Consider the following 22,187-nt stretch of genomic DNA (forward strand, 5'->3'; position numbering starts at 1 on the left):
TAAAATACCCAAATGAAATCCAGTATTAAAATGTGTATTAGGTATTACAATATACATTTAATATGTATGTAACAAAATGAATGTTTACCTTTTTGAGGAGGTTGGGAGATTAGGTAGTGAAGGGCCTTGATGACAGCACAACTTATTGCTTCCTTTACATTCTCATATTCAGTTTCATTTTCTTGCACAGACAGCAATCAGGAGGAGGGGAAGTCGGGAGAGCTTTAAAGACAAGAAGTCTTTAACCCAGGTAAGCGCTATGTGGGTGCATTCAACAGGAAATGCGTTTTAATTTCTTGCTCTTTCTCTGTCTCTTGCTCTTGATCTGTGACCTTGTGTTAGTCTAAATACACCGACACCTATTAATTGGCTGTTACAAAACAGCCACCAGGCACATACAGCAGCAACTGCTGGAAGGTGTATAGTCTGATATTGTAGAGACAATAATAAACACCTGATGACATCACAAAAGAGCCTAGTTGTCAAATAATCAATCAGACAGGGATTTCCAATTTACCCTTCATAAATAATAATCTGTCATGGACCATCCTGATCAAATTTGCTCTTCTAGACTCTCTCAATACTGTCTTGACACTGTCTTGGTTTTATTTGATGGATCGAATAATTCTTAATAAAGTTTTGAGATATGATGTTAATAAACATGGAATGTGGCTGGAGGAATTGTGAATGTGACTGGTTTTCTGTCTCTCAGGAGGACAGTGCCGACCTGCGCTGCCAGCTGCAGTTTGCTAAAGAGGAGTCTACTCTGATGCGTAAAAAAATGGCCAAACTGGGTCGTGAGAAGGACGAGCTGGAGCAGGAGCTGCAGAAGTATAAATCCGTGTATGGGGACATAGACAGCCCACTGCCTATGGCTGAAGTTGTTGGTGGAGGTCCCCACAGCACCAGGGAGGCTGAACTCCGCCTGAGGCTCAAGCTGGTGGAGGAGGAGGCCAACATACTGGGCCGCAAGATTGTGGAGCTGGAAGTGGAAAACCGGGGCCTAAGAGCTGAAAACGAAGACCTACGTTGCCAATATGAACGTGACTGTTTTGGTCGTGAGCCATTCTCCAGCGTGCCAACATCTCCATATGGTGCTGATGCACTGGAGTCAGCCAGCGAGTTGCGCCGCCACCTACAGTTTGTGGAGGAAGAAGCCGAGCTGTTGCGACGCTCCATCTCTGAAATCGAAGACCACAACAAGCAGTTGACGTCTGAACTCAACCGCTTCAAGTTTGGCCCCAGCCACGGAGATGGTGAGGAGGCAGCCAGGGTCGAAGGAGGGGGGAATGGGGGTGGTGCCTCAGCTCCTCAAAGACCCATGAGTGGGAACGGAAATGGTGTAGGAGTTGGTAGCAGTGGGGCTTCTGTAGGGGGTCTACTTCAGGAGGAGCTCAAAGCAGCACGTCTCCAGATCAATGAGCTGTCAGGGAAGGTGATGAAGCTCCAGTATGAGAATCGGGTCCTGATCTCGAATATGCAGCGCTGCGATCTTGCCTTGCACCTCGGAGTTCGCACAGGTAGCCCGCGTGATACTGACTCTGATGCGGATGCAGGCAGACGTCTGGAAACTGCAACTGCCGAAGAAGAAGAAGAGGAGGAAGCCAGGCGGGCGCTGCTCCTCCAGCACAAGCGTGAGGGCCCAGTTGGCGGGGAAAGTGACTCAGAGGACTTGTTTGAGAAGACAGCGACCTCTGGCTTTGGCAGTGGTAAGCCTTCAGAGATGGCTGAGTCTATGTCGGTAGAGCTGGCTGCACAGCGAAGGAGGGTGGAGGATCGTGAGATGCTGAACAACATGAAACGTGAGGCTGAGCGGCTGGGGAAGATGGTGGATCGCCTAATTCTTGACACTGACAGCCTAATCTATGAAGGCCGGCTGCTGGTCACTGGTGCTGAAGCTGTCATCACGGAAGGTGCCGGAGCGCTCAGAGACGAAGACAGCAGCCACTTCTCTGTAGATGCCAAGCCTGACTCCAAGGTGCTCGATGCCATTAACACAAGGATGAAGGCTTTCCGCTCAGAGCTGCACATTTTCATGGAAAAAGTGGACCACCTTGGAGATGGTCTCCGTGAACGAGGCGATGACCTCTCTCCACTGCCAAATCTCACAGAGTCCAGCAGCTTCCTATCCACCATCACCTCCATGTCACGCGACTCGCCTATCGGCACCCTTGGAAGGGATCTCATCACAGATTTCCAGGTAAGTGCTGCCTCTTTTTTTGTCCATCTGAGAACCCCACCTACTGTATGCTGCCTCCTGCTGCATCCGAAACATTAAGAAACCCACCGCTTCTTGTTGCTGCTCTTCCTGTGTCCTCTTCTGATCATGCTTGCCATTGTGGCAGAAACCCTGAGGGCAAAGAATGTTGTTGCATCTTCCCTTTTCCATCAACCTCTGGTTCTTTTTTATGTTCAATAACGGTTGCTCACTGTAAACAGGTAATTAGCATAGTACCCTAATCTGACAATCTAATTTAAGAACCATCTAAATAAAAGGTAAGGTAATATTTTTGATTTTGTGTTTATGTTTCGATTTTGGACAATTTTTAGGCAAGTGCTAAGCTAATATTGATTCTCTGTACATTTTGTACTCCATTATGCCACATTATTTGAACCTTTTGTCATTTCATTTCTGTAGAGTGAAACAATTTACGATGGCAAATTATAAGGGCTTTGTATGTAATGTGCAAATAATGTAGCACATGGTGATGGAAAGGTGAAGGTTCTTGAGGGGTTTTGGGATATGAATTAAAAGTCCAGTATTTTGAACCCAGGTATTGATGATACACTAGTGGTGTATCGTTTTTTGTTCATAATTTGTTTCACCTCATCATTTTGTGCATCATGCTAATGAATGCATTTGCATGAAACCTGATTTTGTCTATGTTGACGCAGCCTTAGGCCATGAAATTAGAAGTCATGTCGTACACTTTTATTAATCAGAATAATAGGTGAAATTTGATTGCATTTGTATCATTTAAATATTTAATTTATTTAATTAATTTTGTATTAGATTTTACAGTTTGAGCCAATTCAGTCAGTTCCAGCTGTTCTGAAATCACAGAATCCTGCTATAAAGAAAGCAGGTGAGGATTAAAGAAATCGAGAGCAAGAGAGGGGGTAGAGGAGGAGGGAGATTCGGAGAGATTTTTAGCAGAGAGGTGCTGTTTACCTTCACATGGGAGATTAAAAAAAAAATTTAGGCACTGCTGCATCAGCGCGCAAACCTAGCACAACTTACTACACAGCTCAGCGTAAATGGATGCCCACCACCTCCCAAAACCTCTTCCCTCAACTGTCCTTCACCTTGTCACACCATGGCAACCATAGCCCTACCCACACCCAACCCAATCCTCCCCCATTGCCCCTTCCTGCAGTCACCTTTGCCTGTTTAATCTGCAATGCTTGATTGGCTGGGTGGATATACCTGGGCTTCTCCTGGGTTCTGGCAGGTTTTTCTGCATGGCTCCATGTGTCCAAGGATGCTATCTAGATATATGTCACCATCTCAGTGTAGCAACACCCATGCTACGGTAACATGGACGTGGTTGTCTTCTGCTCCTGTCACAGCCATCCATGACATGCCAGCTTTGGTTTTGTTGTGTAAGTAATGGAATTTTATATTGTCTTCTCTGCTAAGAGTTGCTCCTACTATGAGCCTCTTTTTATACTATTTGTATTTGCTGCATATTCTTAATATCATTTATGGCAGGTTTTCAAGAATCAACCTTTAGAACATCTGTTTTGAATATTTCGTAATATGGAATTTGACTAGATGCCCATATCTGTGTGAAAACACAATTTCTCATCCATTTTGCATTTCTGTTCACCACTTTAAATCTAAGTAGACAACGTTCTAATATAATTGTGCCCTTATAATGGAATAGCACTGATGACTTATTGATTGATTCTGTTTTTGAGCCAAACACTGTTGAAGAATTGTTGTGGTTCCTCTCACTAACTCAGAGTTGTTGACTGCATTTGAAGAAACCTGCCATCTGCCCACTCACTCCCATAGTGCTCTGCTTCTCAATGGTGCTTGAAGAAAACATGAGTCAACACACTTCATTCCCTATCAGGAATTTACTAATTAAACCCAACAAAAAATCTTTTAAGCCATCTCAAAATACTCTGCTGATGGGGCCATTCGGGAAAATATGAAAAAAAAAACTGCAAAATGCCTTCAGTGGTGATGGAAGTGTTCTTGCCATGATGTTTTTCATTTGGCTGGGTAGCTTGGCAATTAAAAAAAAAAAAATGTTTTACATGTGCTGCCAAGCTCAAGCATGGACACCTCAGCGTGTTCAATTGTTGCACCTTGCTTTATGTCAAAGTTATGGCATCAGGGCATGATCACATGCAACCTGGTTCAGCCCTGTAATGTGCATGGCTGCGTTACACATAGGCGTATGTATGTTACGGTGCTCATGCACCGTCTCGCACGGTCTCCGTTAGCTGCCAGTAGGTTTTTTGACTCATGTATCCCTCATTGCATGCGCTTCATAACCAGTGTTTTGCATTCTTTTCTCCTCTCCCCGATCCCTCTCTCTTTTCCTCCTCTTTGTGTTCACCCCCAACCCCCTCCCGGCCCACCATCTCCCCTGGCACTCCTTCAGATGTTTCAGCCCATCATTCTGTTCATCCTCGTCCTTGTGCTCTTCTCGTCTCTCTCGTACACCATCATCTTTAAGTTGGTCTTCCTCTTCGCGCTGTTCTTTGTCCTGTAGTCCTTCAGGCGCTCTCTGTTGTGTTGGGTTTTTTTCTGTTTCATTCATATGCCCAGTTTTTTTGTTTCTCTAGCCATGTTTGTATATGTTTTTGTCTATGCACATATGTGCTTGCTTGTTGTGAGTGTGACTTTGTGTGTTTCTGTTTGTGTGTGTGTGTGTGCATGTGTGTGATTCACATCCACCTTGTCCTCTCCTGCCCCTTCCGTGTACGTCGTTGGCATTTGTTCACCATTGATTCGATCCCATGCATTTCTCTCCTCCTTGCCCCTCTCCTACACCCCCCGTCCCCCTCACCTCCACTTCTGACACCCTCCCAAATCCCTTAACCCCCACCCCACTCACAGTCTGGGCAGAGAGAGGAGCCGCAGTGGTGCCTAGGCCAGGAGGGGGGCTGGAGGGAGTCTGGAGCTCCAGGCCCGCTCTCACGCAGGGCATCCCCGGGACACGCTAGAGGCGGCAGGCCACAGGGTTTGAGAGTGGAGGTCAGTAGAGCTTCATTCACCCCGATGTCTTCTCTGAAGATAAAGCTGGGCTATAGGTGTTGAGGCAGAGGGCAGATCTACTTCTGACTGCTGATTTTATTGTTTACATTAATTCAAGATGCAAGATTTTTATCTGTCATATGCATGGTTATACCAGTACAACATGCAGTGAAATGCGCCCTGAACCTTTTATATAGTTTTTGCAATTCAGAAAAGTATGCGCTGGCTGAAAATGTGTTATGAGCTCAAAGCCTGACATGAGTCAACAAAGAGGACCGAATCACACCATCCTCACATTCTGTTGTGTTTCAGAACATGTTTCACTTCCCCACTCCCACTCCATTAATTTATAAAAAGCCTTTTTCATTGTTCTGGTATCAGTACCATGCTCAGTCAGGATTAGAATTAGAATTCTGCAGTCACTGATGGAGAAACACTGAAGTAAAATTTGTTCTTTTAACTATTTTTGCTGATTGGTTTGATTCTGTAGAGACCCTTGAGGCTTGAGAGAACAATATATATTATTTAATTGGTAGATATTAAATTAAATGAGAAGGAAGAGCTGTTTCATGTTGTCTGGTTTCAGCAACGTGTGACACAGGGATTGGTTCAGACAGAGTCTTTGATACCTTGTTGAGCAAGGTCTGTGAACTGTGATATGTAGTTAGCATTTTACCTCTTCAGACATTAATTTATTACATATATGCATATTTCAGTTAATAACAATTATTAATAACATACATAATATAATAATGAAAAACATTATTATACCTCTTAAACCTCAGCACCATAGACAGCTCTTGTCTAATAAAAAAGATGCGATAAATGTATTAGAGTAAAGGGGTCCTAGAGATCTTCAGCTGTTAAAGAAAGACCAGAAAGGTGGTTTAGTACTAATAGTAACGCTGTTGTGTTGTTATCTGGGCCAGACCCGGGATCCATCTGTGTCTGAGGTCAGCACCCCAGCCAGGGAAGTCCAGTTCCGGTTGGACCATGAGAGGCGATTGCGTTCTGGTCAGGAGGATCGTGAGGGCTTTCAAGGATCAGTTGCTCAGGTAACAAAAACACAAATAGTTACAATTTGAGTTTATGCTTTCAGAATTTCTATTATATTTGTAATAGGCAGTTAAATTTATTTTACGTTTATTTTAAATTGAGCAAAGCACTACAAATATTAAAAACAACAAACAGGACCACTCTCTAGCTGCATCTGCTGTGGCCTGGTCTGAAAGCGATGGTTCACTGTCAGCAGCATGAAACTGTTGTCACTGACAACTGAAAGTTGTTCATCCATAATAATGAATGAATGAATTTCCTCTCTGCCCCCTTACTGTCGCTCTCACATTAATTTGTTTATGCTCATTCGTGATGTTTCTGCTCTCCTCTTTCTCTTCTCGTTGCCATTCCCCATGTTTTATGTCCTTCTCTTCACTGTTGCATGTTTTGTTCATTTTACATCGATTCAACCTATTCTATTGCTCCTCTGTGTCGTTTGCTTCTGTTTTTCTGTCCATGTTGGCTGTCTGTTTTTGGCCTCCACTGTCACTAATCCAACAGGAGGAGGAACAGCGGCGATTAGAAGCTCGCCGTGGCCTTGAGCTGCAGGGCCTTCAGCCGCTTGATGCCCCGTGGCCACAGGAGAGAGCACTTATGCAGCAGGAGCTCCGCCTCTTCCGCCACAACACCATCATCCTCTACATGAAACTGCGCTGGATCCTCATGCACTGGAGGCTTGGCCGCAGGATGGAGTCTGGTGAGGAGGGGGCCCATGACGAGGTGAGTGTGAAGAGGACCTTGTGGCTATATATAGACATATCCCTCAATTTGCTGCCACATTATTCCTCTCCATCCTACTTCTCCCTCACTCCAGAAGTGGGTCAGTGTGAGTGTGGTGGAGGAATGGGGATAAACTACTATAACAGACCAGCCAACAGAGCCAACAAAGCCACAACAAGTGCTCACTTGAAAGTTTATGAAACTGTAAAGAACAGTGAAGAGACTAATGAATATCGTTCATTGAGGTTTCTGCTTTATGTACCTTAACATCCATAAAATGAGAACATGATGATGTACTTAAGCTATGGTTGATTCCATTCAGTACTAGGGACTTTTACACTGTTAAAAATTGTCAAGTTACGGTATAAAACTGGCATCAGTGGGTGCCAAAATTCCAAGATCAGGAAAGTAATTGCTTAAAAGTCTTCCATATTTTAAACAGCCGCTCTGGTATGTAGAACTTTACTGTCAAATATATATGGTGAGAAGGTGTTAGTGATTAGTATACATACCGTTTATTTCAGTCTATATCTGTTATAAATGCAGAATAATCTTCTGTAATCTTTCTGTAGAGTTATTATAAAGTTTGCATGTAATAATGGTTAAACATAAATATATAACTGTGGTATTTACAGTTTTATTCTGTAAACTTAACACCACAATATACAGTATTGATGTTAGACTCTTTACTGCCCTTATGTATCAAGCTTTCGCGCACCAGGTAGAGTTCATGCATGGCAAACATTCCGGTTGGGAGGTCTGTGGAGTCAGCAGACATACACAGTAAGTCGGACCCACTCTGACTTAAGGTCTGGCAAGATGGTGGTGATCTGCCCACCTATCTGCCCACCTAAACTGTGTTTAACGCCATCTAACACATCTCAATATGTAACACACTGCTCAACGTGCAACGTTCAACTACTAATATCCAACCCGCTAATCCTCCCTGCAAATGTACTTTCCCTCGTAGTCTAGCACTTGTAGTGCATGCAAAGCATGCTGCTACTATTATTGAAAAAAAAATCAAAAATATTAAATCACTGTTAAATCAACAAAAACTGTTTGTAAACTACCATAAATAGTACTACCATAAACTACCATAAATAGTCATTTGTAAATATAGTAATTGCAGTATTTTAATGCATAGTATGCATGAATTATATTTTATATTTACAAAAAAAGTCATTTTAATAGTAATACACAATACTTTACACGGTGCAAAACTGTTTACTAAATTAAAGTTTTTTAGAGTAATTTATACAATATAATACATGTAAATCATTTAAGGTTTTGTACTGTAGATTGTTTTATATTCAATTACTGCACGTGTAACAGGCCCACCAACACATCTTAAATGACCAGTGTTCTTGTTTTATTACTCTCAATTTACCACTCAGTGTTAAGCATATTCTAGTGGGTGCATATAGACTGACAACATTGCGTTCCTGTGTTTACAGTGTGAACGTCTGGAGAGCGTCCCTGAGCTGGGTGTGGTGACAGAGCAGGTGGAAGGAAAGGTGGAGGACACACCGGTTCTCCACGTCACAGAGGGAGACATCACAGATGCTGGCGCCATGCTGCCTTCACCTGATTGTTTCCACCAGCAGAAGCAGGTAACTGGATGTTCTCTCAGGAAACAAAAAAAAACAGACAATGTTTTCATGTTTATGCCAAGCAATACATGCCCAGTCTCTCTATATAAGTTACCAACTTTAAGTGCACCGATTTGTCCGCTGTTTTGATTTTCATGAATTTTACAAAAATGAATTGTGGAAACTGCCAAGGTTCTCCATTATCCTCTAAAACACCACATTTCCTATTCCTTAAAGTGACACATAACCAGGGGCTTAACCTAACCATTTGAGATGTTGTGGAGCTCAACGGACCCGTGCTGACAATGCATTCTCAACACACTTCATCCATTTTTAATCCCTACTGCTCTGACATTGTAGCCCTGTGTTTTTCTTTTCTGATGGTGTTTGTACATAACACCAATTCAGAAAGACCTGGATCTGAGCTTTCAATGATCTAAGGTAGGCCACACTGTCCTATTTATAGTGGTGTTAATGCAGGCTTTTCTTATTATTATACTCAAGACAGTACACGTCTAGGTGCACATGCTTCCTAAGCAAGTCCCCATGAACACATGACCAAACATTTCTTTGGTCATGTTATGTTTCATAGTCTACATTTTTACTCATTCAGTGTATAATATTTTCTTTTTATCTGTGTAGTCTAATGTTGTCAGACAGCAACACTGACAGAGTCACAGAAGCACTATAATTTTGCTAGTTTATGGCCATTCACAGATGGAGTCATATGATGATTCCATCTGATAATCATTTCCTAGAACTCTGAAATATTACCTTGGCACTACATAATACATAACTGGACTACAGTAATCTATATATGCTGGATATATTTTACTGAACAACTCAGGGTAATCCATTGCTGTCTAGAGGAGTGTGTGTTCCCCATGCTGAGCCTTGGTTTTTTTTTTTCTGTGAGTTTCCTTGCCAATGTTGCCTTTGGCTTGCTCACTAGGGGCCTTGAGCAATTTGCTAGTGTTCATTGTATAAATATTAATTGATTGATTGATACAGGTTTGTCCTATTTCAGAAGATCAATTCATTGAAGTGCAGCCTAGTTACAGCATGGGTTGCCATTCCCACTCCTGGCAGAAGGTTTTCAAACTTATCAATCACCTAATCCTAATTAAGATGGGAATGAAAACTGTCATTGGGGATTTAGGATCAGGATTTGGAACCTCTCAATTAGGAGATCTAGTGTACAGAAATTTTGCACACTTTCATCACCATCACGCTTTCACATTTTTACATTTCTGTAAAAGACCCATTTCCAGGCTGTATTTCATAGAGCCTTCAAATTGGGATCCTCTCCATGTATTTATAGCCATTATTTATCGATCTGAACCCCAATTTGTTTTCTTAAACATGTGTGGAAGAGAAGTAGCACATAGTGTACGTGCTGTTAAAGATGGTTGATATGGCACTTTTTCCAGTCACGTTGGGCCAAATGTTCATGTTCTTTTCTGGTAATGATCTAATACACAAAAACAAACATCTGCACAAACATATAAATGCCTCATTTGGTCCTCTTGTATGGTCCTCATATTTTTTGTTCCCCTGCAATAGCTGGGGGACAACCGTCATGTGTTGCAGGCGTTGCGTTCCCTCCTGAAGGAGTTTGCATGTGAACTGCGGGAGGAGGAGCAGAGGAGGTGTCAGCTGCAGCAGGCCTATGCCAGTGAACGTGCCACCTGGGAGGTGCAACGCAGCGAGATGAGACGCCGCATTGCACAGGTGATGCACCTGCTGGACCAGAATGGAACCCAGCATGTCTCTGGAGTTTATTTCCTGACTGGAGGATAATTTACTTCTTAATATTTTTTATATTGCTACGTAGATATGATTTACTAAGAATGCATATTAACATACAAAGGACCGAACATCAAACAAAAGTCAAAAGACTATGGGCATACATTCTTATAGATATTGATTAGACCTACACATAAGCATTTAATAATTTACCCAGAGTGACTTGCAGTTTGAGTAATTTTCAAACTGATGAGTGATTGATGACAAATTTAAGTTCAGTGTTGAACGTTGATGTAATACTGTGTTATTAGTCTATTTTGAACTTTAATGGTCTGTTGAAATGAACTGTGATGTGGTCATGGGGGAACTTGCATTCACAGTGTACTAGTGCTCTAAATAACTCTCTATTTCTGAGATGGGACATCTCAGCTCGACACCTAATCACACTCTCAGGCTATTAAAAGTGTGTGTGTGTCAGAGAAAGAGTTTTGTGATTTATCATTGTGTGTGTCTGTGGCATATGTTGTCTTTGTGGTATCAGCTGGAGGAGGTGCGGGGAGAGGCTGCCGGGTCGGCAGATATGGCGGAGATTGACCTGTTTGGGCAGGAGCGTGAAGAGCAGCGAAGGCTTCTGGAGGAGAGCCATAGCACAGCCCTGGAGCTGCGGTGGAAACTCCACCATGGTGAAAAGAGGTGGAGCCGAGAAAGAGCAGAGCTGCTGGAGAGACTCAACCGAGAGAGGCAAGAGTGGGACTGGGGCATGAGGGAGATGCAACGCAAGATGGAGAGAGTGAGTGATGCACACACACTCACACACACACACACATTCTCAAAAGATTTTGAACCTGTGACTTTGTGGCCTTCTGGTTCATAGACGTGTGTGTTATTCACTAGACTACTACCAACTGTCTACTAATGACACTACGAGTGCAATGGTTCAACATTCCAGTGGTTTGGTTCTCATTGTTTTTTTTATCTTGGTTTGTTTCCTTTGGTCTTCTACTCTAAGGTTCTTCTGCAACAGATATGTTTGTCTGGTTTTTACCATATGGTGTTTCTGTAATCTGCTATGCTAGTCATTATATCTGGCTAATACTACAACTATTTAAATAGTCTAATTTGATTTGGATGAAAATGTTTTTTAAATGTGGTTCCAAGTGTTTATACTTCTTCCTAAAGTTTTGAAACCAACTCGAAAATTTGACTGTTCAGAACTGTTTCAGTTATAGTGCCCATTGTTCATTCATGTCTTTTGCTTAATACACTTTGCTGAAAACTGTGCTTCTAATGTGGGTTTTTTTTTATGTGGAATAGCAAAGTGAACACAAACACGACTATATCAAGATTTAGTACATTCTGTATTTGTTCTTTACCAGAAACGGTCAGTTTGTCAGTTTAGTCATTAGAAGTGGCTTCTTTGCAAGAAAATCACAGGGGTGTGAAAGACATTTCAGCAAAAAAAATAGTACAAAACCGTGAGCTTGATCTGATGACTTTGTCCACTGATATTAATATCTAAATCAGTGACTCTCAAAGTGTGGGGTGCAGAGTCATGACAAGTGTGGCACAAGTGACCTGGAGTCATACTGCATTAATGTTTAACGTTATTGTTAGACATAGAAGTTATCATCATGGAAAAACTAAGACTTCACATCAGTTACAGTAGCAACCTGCCCATTCACTGCAGGCATTTGAAGAGCAGTGTGGCAACAAATCATTGTTTCTCGCTCTTGACGATATATTGGCTGGCATTTGTAAGTGATTGGCCAAAGGACTCACATGGAATCATATTTTGTTTGGCTGATGCTTGCGCCATGATAGAAATGTAAATGTGCAATATTTTTAATGTAAAGTGACCCATAATTCAGTTTGCAGCACATGATGTCACCCATTCCAAGTGGGGTATGAAAATATTGACAAGGGTGGAATAATAGAACAAGTTTGAGAACCACTGATCTTGATCTGAGTTTTTCGTTTGATGTCTTGATTCTCCCATCCTTGGTGTTTGTGTTTTGACTGATTATCCTGATTGTGTTCAGTTTTATATAACCCTGTGTGTGTGTATGTATGCAGGTACAGTGTGGGAAATAATTATTGCTTTAATTTAATGCTTTAATTTGAAAAACATTAATGTCGCTTAATCATCAACAGGAGAACTTGTTAGCATTAGGCTAATCCATTTATGCCGGAGATTATCTATATACAAGTAACTTTGATATGAATGTATATCAATGATGTAGAATGAGTGGCCCATTGTATCCCAGTTCTGTATGTGGGAAGATGTGACCGATTGTAACACCTTGCATTCACTGCTGTCCTTCTTCAGATGCAGAGGGAGCTGGATGGGAAAGATTGTGGAGTTCGAAGGGTTTTCTCCCCCCAGGACAGCCCAGGAAAAGCGCCGCGATCTCCTCGCTCATTACGTTCCTCCTGTCCAGCTCCTGTTCTCCCAGCCCGTTCCCATTCAGACTCTGAGGCCACACTGGAGGAGAGGGGAGCATTGAGCAGGCTGAAGCCCAACGAGGGGCTTGGGCCTGGAGAGAGCCTCTTCATAGATGCCCTGTCTCTGGATCCACTGAGTGAAGCTGAGGTTCCTCCTCCTTCTAAACTTGAGACTGAAAAGAGATTCCCTTGTCTGAAGGAGGTATGTGTGTCTGTGTGTATATGTACATACATACACACATGTTTAATCCCTGAGACCCAGGGTTAGTAGGACATCATAAATAAATAAATAAATAAAGTCTTTATGTATCAATACTATTACTAAAAAGGATCCTATGCCATTGAAAACTACAGACACATTTACAGACACATAATTACCTGGTCTGGTTTTGTTTATGGAGGCACTATAGAAGAATGCAGCTGATATTGCCACCATATTTACATTTACATTTACATTCATGGCATTTATCAGACGCCCTTATCCAGGGCGACTTACAATCAGTAGGTACAGGTGACAGTCCCCCCCTGGAGACACTCAGGGTTAAGTGTCTTGCTCAGGGACACAATGGTAGTAAGCGGGATTTGAACCTGGGTCTTCTGGTTCATAGGCGAGTGTGTTACCCACTAGGCTACTACCACCCTTCTTTATTTTTTGTGCATAGTGCTTCTCTGACCACTAGAGGTCAAAGCAAATGTCCCATTTTTTTTTTTGAATGTATGTGTTCATGCATGTGTTTTATGCTTTATATCTGCAGGCTCTGGACGAGATCTCAGAGAGGGCAGAGACAGCTCTTTATCCAGAGGAGGAGATGACCAGTGGTAGCCTGCTAAGGTACATTTACACTTTTTTATGCATTTAGCTTTGGAATAAAAATGCAATATAAATTTGGCCAACAGGAGAGATTTAGATTTTACCAGCCTACCACACAAATATCCGCTCCTCGTGAAAATGACAAAGCCGCATCACCTGTATGAAACCACACCTACTTGCAGCACGAGGCAGTAGTTTTGGGCGAGAGCACAGAGCACATGGCAGGGTTTCCGTGGAACCCATAAAAAGTCCAACATTTGACTTTCCCAAAAATAAGGCCTTAAATATAATTACAAATGATCAGTAATGCTTACATCTAAAGTTTAAAGATCTGAAAATACTGCAGACCCAATGAATAAAATAAAACACACCTTTCTATCTGTCAGTAATCCGTGGCCACTGCGCACTTCCAGGTGCCCTGTGTAAAAAGGTTTTTATAATTTGGAATACTGGTGGGAACCCCTGGAGGGATATGAACAAGCATAGTGTTATTTAAATATTTTCTGACTATATTTTTAATGTAAACTCTACAGGTGAATACAAAACATTGTTGAATTTTATATAATCACTTGCGTCATACAAATATCTGGTATGTCACTGGCCTTATTGGTGTGACAGAAAGTTCACTTTCAGTAGAATTGGCCAGATATTGGTTTATCTGATATACGGTTATGCTATATGTTGATGTATAGCTTCCTGCTGCAGTGCTGTTGCTATGGACACATGTTACCCTTTCAAAAACAGTTACATTTAAATTTAATATATACCACCTACATCTATGGTTTAATTCATATCGCAATGTACATTTTATGCCATATCGCACACCTCTAAACTAATATTCATTATCTGTGCACAGGGCCAAATCTGTTTGCTCCATGAGTGACTTCCAGCGTTTGATGGACAGCTCCCCATTTCTCCCCGACAAAGGCCGACCAAGCGAACGAGGGCGGGACACCGATGTGACACCACCCTTGTCCCCGGATGACCTGAAGTACATAGAAGAGTTTAACAGCAAGGGCTGGGAGTTTGCAAATGCCCTGAGCGCCTCCTGCCCCATTCCAGGACCCTTCTCTCTCCCAGGCCAGACCACCCAGCATCTCCCTCCACCTCCGACTGAACCCATGGAGGCCTGGGGTGAGAGGCTGGAGGCACGACGAGTCGATCCCTCCACAGAAGCATTCCAGGCATCCTCGTGGTACTTAACCACCAGCGCCACAATTACCACCAATACCCTCAGCAGCCCTAACCACTGCCAACATCTGACACAGAGGAGCCCTGGTCAGAGTCCAGGGCCTTCCCATGTGCCCCCTGAACACTTTGGGATCCACGTCCTGCACAGCCCAACTCGAGGACCAGATAAACTGGCCAGTGGCCCAGGAGCCTCTGAGCAGCCGGAGTACCAATTCTCAAAGGGGGGAAAGATTGGAGGAGAAGGAGGGGCAGGTGACATGTTTGGGGGTGGAAGGTGGCCGTGTACATCTGGACCCCCAATCCTGCGGCCTGGAGAGTGTGCAAGCGTGTGTTCAGCAGTGGGCTACACCTCCTCACTGGAGCTAAACTTGAGTGATGATATGAAGGAGGTTGCTTTCTCAGTGCGTAATGCCATTCGACACTCACCAGGCCCTCCTGAACGTGCCCAGTTACGTGACATGGCCTGCCAAACCAATGGCTTCACCACCCGTGGCACTCAAACCACCCAGACCATCAGCGTTGGGCTTCAGACAGAGGGCCTACGTACCCTGACCAGCAGCCCTCACCGCTGCCTCACGCCAAAGGGTGGGGGTTCCACACCCATCTCATCCCCATCCCGGAGCCTCCGCAAGATGCAGTACTCACCTGTGGTACAGACTAAGTTTGAGCGGCCATGTTGCTCCCCAAAATATGGTTCCCCCAAGCTCCAGCGAAAGCTCTCCAATGCTGGGAAGGCTGATGTTGCCCCTGGTGGCGCTGGAGCTGGAGGTACAGGTGGCCCCAGCAGGATCCCCACACCAACCTCCACACCCCAGAAAGGCAACAATGAATCCGCATGGGCACGTTCGACGACCACACGTGACAGCCCTGTCCACACTACCATCAACGATGGACTCTCCAGCCTTTTCAACATTATCGACCACACACCACTGGCCTATGATGCCATACCGAAATACAACAGGTCACCCATCCGGTCACGATCCAACCAGGTCACAGAAGCAGGGACAGACCCCAAATCTCCAGCCCACCCAGGGACCATGCAGGAACTTCTTAGAGGGAACAATCGTGGGCGTTCCCCAAGTCCAGTGCAGCTGATTGTGGAGACACAGGGGGAAAAGAGCTCAGAAGTCATCAGCATTCGGCAAGACCTGTCAGCCCCTCCTGGCTACACGCTGGCAGAGAACACAGCACGCATCCTCAACAAGAAGCTGCTTGAACAGGGTCTCAGGGATGACAGGAGGTACCAGAGCACCACACCAATACAAGCGCCCTACAGCAAGGATGGGAGATCTACAGAAGGGGAGAAGTCTGGATGTATGGAGGTGAGGTTCTTAGCCATTTCACAACATCTGAACAGTCATACAAGAATGCCCAAGCCTCCTTCCAATGAATCTGTGAATTTGTTGGTTGCTGCATGCCGGCTCCAATGGCATGACATGGGAAAATGATTACTTAAAAGATCTGTAAAATTTTGCTTAATGGAAATGCCCTTTTTTGTTGGTCTTTTTTTGTGTGCTTTCATTGCGTTGCTTTGCTTAACTCTGATTCTGTAGATCTTCTCTGCAGTGTGCCATGCTCCATTAGGAAGATTCATGCATAAGGGTTCATGTCAACCATACAGCCAATGAGTTTTAAAATAGTTGATTATAAGGCATCCACACGATATGTACACCATTAATTTAACAAATTACCAAAAAAAAACACAAATCATGCGTATATGATAGTTTGGTGCCTCTAGTGATTGCTGCTGGATTATGACATTGGAATAAGGTGTAAATTGTTTTCAGTTTGGCCAGTATTCCAAAAGCAAATTCCAAAATTCAATAAAAATCCAATAAATTGACAAATGCTCTTTCTAGTGCATGATTCTTCTATATGGAATGAAGATATGAAGATATATATCTACATATCTTTAATTAAGATATACAGAGCTTTTTCCCTTATTGTTAAGTTCCAGAATGAAGAGGATGGGTGTTTTACAGATCAACAGATGAACCAGGACTGTGTGTGTGTGTGTGTGTGTGTGTGCGTGTTAGGGCAGAACAATATGATATTTGTACCATTTATAAACACTTTGAAGGTCCATAGGAAAATGTCCCTACATTTTTTCTATATACAGTACAGGCCCAATGTTTGGATACACCTTCTCATTCAATGTGTTTTCTTTATTTTCATGACCATTTACATTGGTAGATTCTCACTGAAGGCATCAAAACTATGAATGAACACATGTGGAGTTATGTACTTAACAAAAAAAGGTGAAATAACTGAAAACATGTTTTATATTCTAGTTTCTTCAAAATAGCCGCCCTTTGCTCTGATTACTGCTTTGCACACTCTTGGCATTCTCTCGATGAGCTTCAAGAGGTCGTCACCTGAAATGGTTTTCCAACAGTCTTGAAGGAGTTCCCAGAGGTGTTTAGCAGTTGTTGGCCCCTTTGCCTTCACTCTGATGTCCAACTCACCCCAAACCATCTCGATTGGGTTCAGGTCCAGTGACTGTGGAGGCCGGGTCTCCACCTTTTGTTAAGTAAATAACTCCACATGTGTTCATTCATAGTTTTGATGCCTTCAGTGAGAATGTAAACCAATGTAAATAGTCATGAAAATAATAAAAACACATTGAATGAGAAGGTGTGTCCAAACGTTTTAGGCCTGTACTGTATGTGTGTGTGTGTACATATTTATGTATATTCAGGGAATACTATTTAAATGCTATTTTATATTTTATATTCATGATTTTTGGTTAGTTAGTAACAGTTAGTCCAGAATACATTACAATCATAATGAAACTCGTGTGTGTGTGTGTGTGTGTGTGTGTGTGTGTGTGTGTGCGCGTTCGTGGGTATGTGCACTATCCTATTGGTCCATAACCATTGCCTCTTCCTCCTCCTTCTCTACCAATACGTGGCGCTGTGTTCCAGAACCACACTGTCTTACTAACCACCCCCTGGGGCCTGTAGCGCAGCCCACTCACCTCTCCTGTAAGTTCCCATAATGCTCCTCCATGACCTTTGACTGAGCACTAGCCCCTATAAGCTCTTCCTCAGATTAGTTTCCAGACACTACATTAAACACAGGGCATGCTTTACACTTCATGGATGTTTTGTGGGCTGGATGTTGTGCGTTCTGTGTTCTGCTTAAAGTTTTGGTGTTCTTGTCATGCTTGTGATTTTGACAATGGGTAAACAGAAAGTCACCCAAAAGCCCACCACTTTGAACTCATACTATTATTTTTGGTTAAGTCAAACATCTGGAACATTTGGGAAACCTGGCCACCTGAACAAGCGAATGGTGGACTTTTGGACACTTTTGCAAGTTTCAGTAAAATCACATGATCACACAAGGGTTCGACTGGTTGGTGTGATTGTGTAGCATCTGTTGTGTGGTTCTCTCACAATCTCTTTGTCACTAACATCAGTCTCCTCAGCTTGTTAATGAAGACGTACTACACCGTGATGCTCTGCTGATGAATTTTTGGTTAGTCACGATCACGCTGCAATTTTGATGTATGTGTGTGTCACATGGTATACACTAACCAAATGTTTACATTTTACACCTGATGAATGTCACTGCATGCTAACATGTCCTTGGTGGAATAAACTGTCATCCTGTGCACTGTGTTTGGATTATAGGCTTCCTAAGACCTGTTTTCCACCTTCGCTTGCTTGTTTCACACTGACATCATTGTTTACCATGGCATAGCTATTTTGCTTTTCCAGTCTACTGTCCACAATCAACACATGGGGCTGTGGAGATTTCTGTTCTGGTCCTATAATAATAATAATAATCATTGTGGCTTCTTTTGAATATATTTCAGAATAAGATGAGAAAGTTGAAGAACTATTCAACTATTAAGTGGTACAAGAGACAAAAATTATGGCAATGAAGCAGCTGTGCTCCCAAGTGAAATCTATCATTTCTCTCAGCTGTGAAATGTATTCAAAAGAATTTATCATATTTGCATAAAGGGCAATGGGAGAAAAGGCCATAAGAATCAATGGTTAAGATCTCATGTAGATCTGCATCAAACTGCTTTTTAACCCTCTGAGCCTTTATGCATTTAAATAGATTTTATCTCAAAGCACATGTAACACTCAACATACACTTGTCAGTAATGCCACATCCAGAGGGGAAATAGATATTTCACAGGCTCTCCCAAACCTTAATCATGCTACAGTCTACATGGAGTTCATGAGATTTTTGTAGGTTAGTAGACAGAAACGGTTGGTAAAGCCTGTGGCTTTGGCTGGGGGATCTGGGTTTTACTTCACAGCATTTACATTATGAAAGTAAAAGAGAACTCGAGAGGGAACAACCGCCATGGCGATAGTAATAATGGTTCTGCTAAATTATACAGTCATGCATAAAATCTTGTCGCCTATGCCGCCACCCCGACACAGTCAGAATATACAAGCGTTTGAGAGGGAGGTTGTTATTGAATGAAATGCATGAGCTATGTCATTGGTCATCTATGATGAAGGTGCTAGCTAATTGCTGTACACTTTATCTTTGTTAACAAGGCGTACGGGCTGGATTGGTAGGCCGTCCACCTTCCATCTCTCTAATGTGGTGGCAACGGGAGTATTTTTAGCAGAATTACATTACATCTCTTCCTGTATTAGATTTTGCTGTACCTTCTGAAGGAGCCAGACACTTCCAGAAACAAACTAATTATAACTCTGAGAGCCAGGGCAGGAGTGAAGGGCGGTGTGATCACCCAGCCTGACTCCCATGCTTTCATGGATGTGATAGATTTCACAGTGAAGTCCAAATCAAGCAGTGCTTCAATTCAATGCAAACTTTAGTGTAGTCCATGCGATGCAGATCATAGTCTTTAGTTATCCGTGATGAAGAGGTTTGGGAAGCCGGTTCATAAATACACTGTTATTAACCCGTTAACATTTTTTGGACCCATTGGCAGGTTGAGATTCCCATTCTATTGCTTTGTCCCTAGTAGTTGCATTATTATCAGAATATAATTATTGATATCTGGGTTTTAAGGGGTTAAACACATGCGAGCACCACACATATATTCTTACATCTTTTCAATGTACTAAAACACACACATGTTATATGTACAGCAATAGTTTGAGCCTTTGTGGCTAAAAGTGCAAAATACAGACTGTCTAATATTAAAGAGCATTCATGTGCATTTGTTTTAAGTATTTGTAATTCATTTTTATCATATTGCTGAAAAAGCAGCATAATTTTTTTTATATCTTGCCTATAGTGTAAGTTAACAGTACAACACAATCATTTTTACATTTATTGACATGATTGCATTTTCTTCTGGGAAAAGGACCTGCCTCGATTTCCTGTGGCTCCACCCCTGGAGGCGTGTTTCCAGCGGCCCGCCCGTCCTGCGAACCGCCGCCCTCCCTCCCGGTGGGCAGCCCACTCCCCGTCCTCCTCCCCCACCTGGAAAGAGTCGGGTGGACTGCGGTTTCGCTTTCCCTCACCCATCCGACCCACTCAAACAATCCCCGAGCTTGAGGAGCCAATCCTGGACCACCAGCTGGCATGATGAAGACTAAGGGGGGGTGGCCTTCATCAGCCATATCTGTTCTTCATCTTTGTCCCCTCTTCCTCTCTCACCTGTCTACCTCCCCTCGCCTTCTACCTGTAACCAGCCTCTCCTCTTGGTCAGTGCCGTGCTGGGCTCGCGCTGGCAGCCTGCCATCCTCAACCTGTACCCTCCAAATACTGAGCCCTCCGAGAGCGCCACAAGCACCAGCCAACCAATAAAGAGAGGGATCAAGCGCTTTCTACGACAAAAAAATGAAGGACTTGAAATGTACCGCGGCAAGCTAAGGGGGAAAAATCTTTTACATGAGGTGCCTGTTCATACTTGAGTTCTCTGTCGCCCTATGAATATATGTGTGTGTGTGTGTGTGTGTGTGTTTATATATATATGCGCACGCACACACACACTTAGTGCATTTACTGACATTAAAAACAAGATTACCTTAACAGTAATAACATTTGTCTGTTACTGCAAGTTTACACATGCGCTCTTCAGTTTTTCTGTTAATTTTGCATACATATAATTTATTCATATTACATGACATGGATATACGTGTAATAAAACTATTTTCATATTTTGAAGCGTACACCTTAAAAGTACCATTTCTCCTCATACACTATAAAGCTTGAATGAATAATAAGGAAGAACAAAACCTTTTTATAGGAAATGTAATGCAACAAAGAACATTCTGGTCTGTTTTGCGGTGAAGCAGACAAACATGATGTCAACACAACGATGTAAACTCTAATGTACACCTGAATGTTGAGTAGAAACAGACAGTGGAATTGAACTGATCAATCTTATGCATATTTGGAAGGCAGTTGTGCAGAATGTTGCTGTCCTAAATGAAATGCATGCCTTTTGAATACTAGCACTTTAGTGCATGTACACAGAAAAGCTACTGTACGTGGTGAACACTCATTATCTGAACATAAGCCTACGCCACTGTACGCTGTTGGCGGGTAACTTATTGTATGTTAAGCCTTTTTTTCCCTGTCACGAAAATTTGATTTGACACAAAACACACTTTTAAATTAAAATTATTATTGTATCTATAATTGCCCTGTCTTTGTATAGTTGTTATTATGTAATTTAATTTTAAGAATAAAACAAGATTGTAAATCTGAATGTTTTAAAATGTCTATGTCAAAATGTCTGTTAATTGGTAATAAAATGAATGTCTATTTACAGAACATGGATCTTTTTTTGTCCAATTTGACATATTGGTGTATATTGAGGTGTAGAGCAGAATTAGTGTGAAGGTGTCTCTGTGTGATGCATGTTGATCTGTGTGTGTGTATTGTGTGTGTGTGTGTGTGTGTGTGTGTGTTTGTAAATGTAACTGGACCCATAGTGACGCAGCAGTGTATACTGTCCAGAGGAGCACTGGGTAAATAATGGATGAGATGGAGCTGTAGAGACACTGATGGCCTCTGAAGGATAAAGTCAGAAAAGGCAGCACTCTCAGTTACGCCACTGGACCAGGAGAAGGTGAATAATTCACTCGGAGGGAGGGAGCAGGAAAGATTTGCAGGGACTGCAAGAGGAAGATGGAGTGAGGGAAAAAGGATTTAACATAAAACAAATAGAAGGGAAATAAATCCCACAACATGGGGAATAGGCTCCCCTCATGCTTGCTGATTTCAGAAGCATGAAAGGGGATTTGAAAGCCTTCAAAAGTCTTCAAAAAGACTTCTGAGAACTGACTGGACTGACTCTTCTACCTTTTTCTCTTCTTAATTAAAATTGTGTGGACAGAAATAAAATACATGCAATTTCTTTCTGTACTTTTTTTGTGTATCTGTATTTCTCTTAAATTGTACATCATTTAAAAGATAACTATGCACATTTTGTCATTATATGAGGACAAATTCTCCACTGGTTCTTTTT

At 42.5% G+C, this 22,187-nt stretch overlaps 1 protein-coding gene across 5 annotated transcripts in view; it reads left to right on the plus strand.

Annotated features, from left to right (window-relative positions):
• Nucleotides 1–21,490, plus strand: part of mtcl1 (microtubule crosslinking factor 1) — a 46,225-nt gene extending 24,735 nt beyond the window's left edge. Inside the window, exons 4-16 of one of the 5 annotated variants that reach the window (XM_028976423.1) lie at nt 191–250; nt 713–2,200; nt 5,075–5,212; nt 6,142–6,267; nt 6,770–6,988; nt 8,446–8,601; nt 10,144–10,311; nt 10,868–11,116; nt 12,653–12,970; nt 13,524–13,600; nt 14,436–16,092; nt 18,192–18,250; nt 20,073–21,490. In XM_028976423.1, coding sequence (XP_028832256.1) covers nt 191–250; nt 713–2,200; nt 5,075–5,212; nt 6,142–6,267; nt 6,770–6,988; nt 8,446–8,601; nt 10,144–10,311; nt 10,868–11,116; nt 12,653–12,970; nt 13,524–13,600; nt 14,436–16,092; nt 18,192–18,250; nt 20,073–20,307 — 4,950 coding nt within the window. In that variant the 3' untranslated portion in view covers nt 20,308–21,490. Of the gene's footprint in view, nt 1–190; nt 251–712; nt 2,201–5,074; nt 5,213–6,141; nt 6,268–6,769; nt 6,989–8,445; nt 8,602–10,143; nt 10,312–10,867; nt 11,117–12,652; nt 12,971–13,523; nt 13,601–14,435; nt 16,093–17,694; nt 17,755–18,191; nt 18,251–20,072 lie in introns of those variants that run through there. The other 4 variants (XM_028976426.1, XM_028976427.1, XM_028976425.1 and 1 more) reach the window with 4 other exon arrangements.
• Nucleotides 21,491–22,187: the final 697 nt, after the last annotated feature.

This window comes from Denticeps clupeoides, chromosome 4 (genome assembly GCF_900700375.1).
Source record: "Denticeps clupeoides chromosome 4, fDenClu1.1, whole genome shotgun sequence".
NCBI lineage: Eukaryota > Metazoa > Chordata > Actinopteri > Clupeiformes > Denticipitidae > Denticeps > Denticeps clupeoides.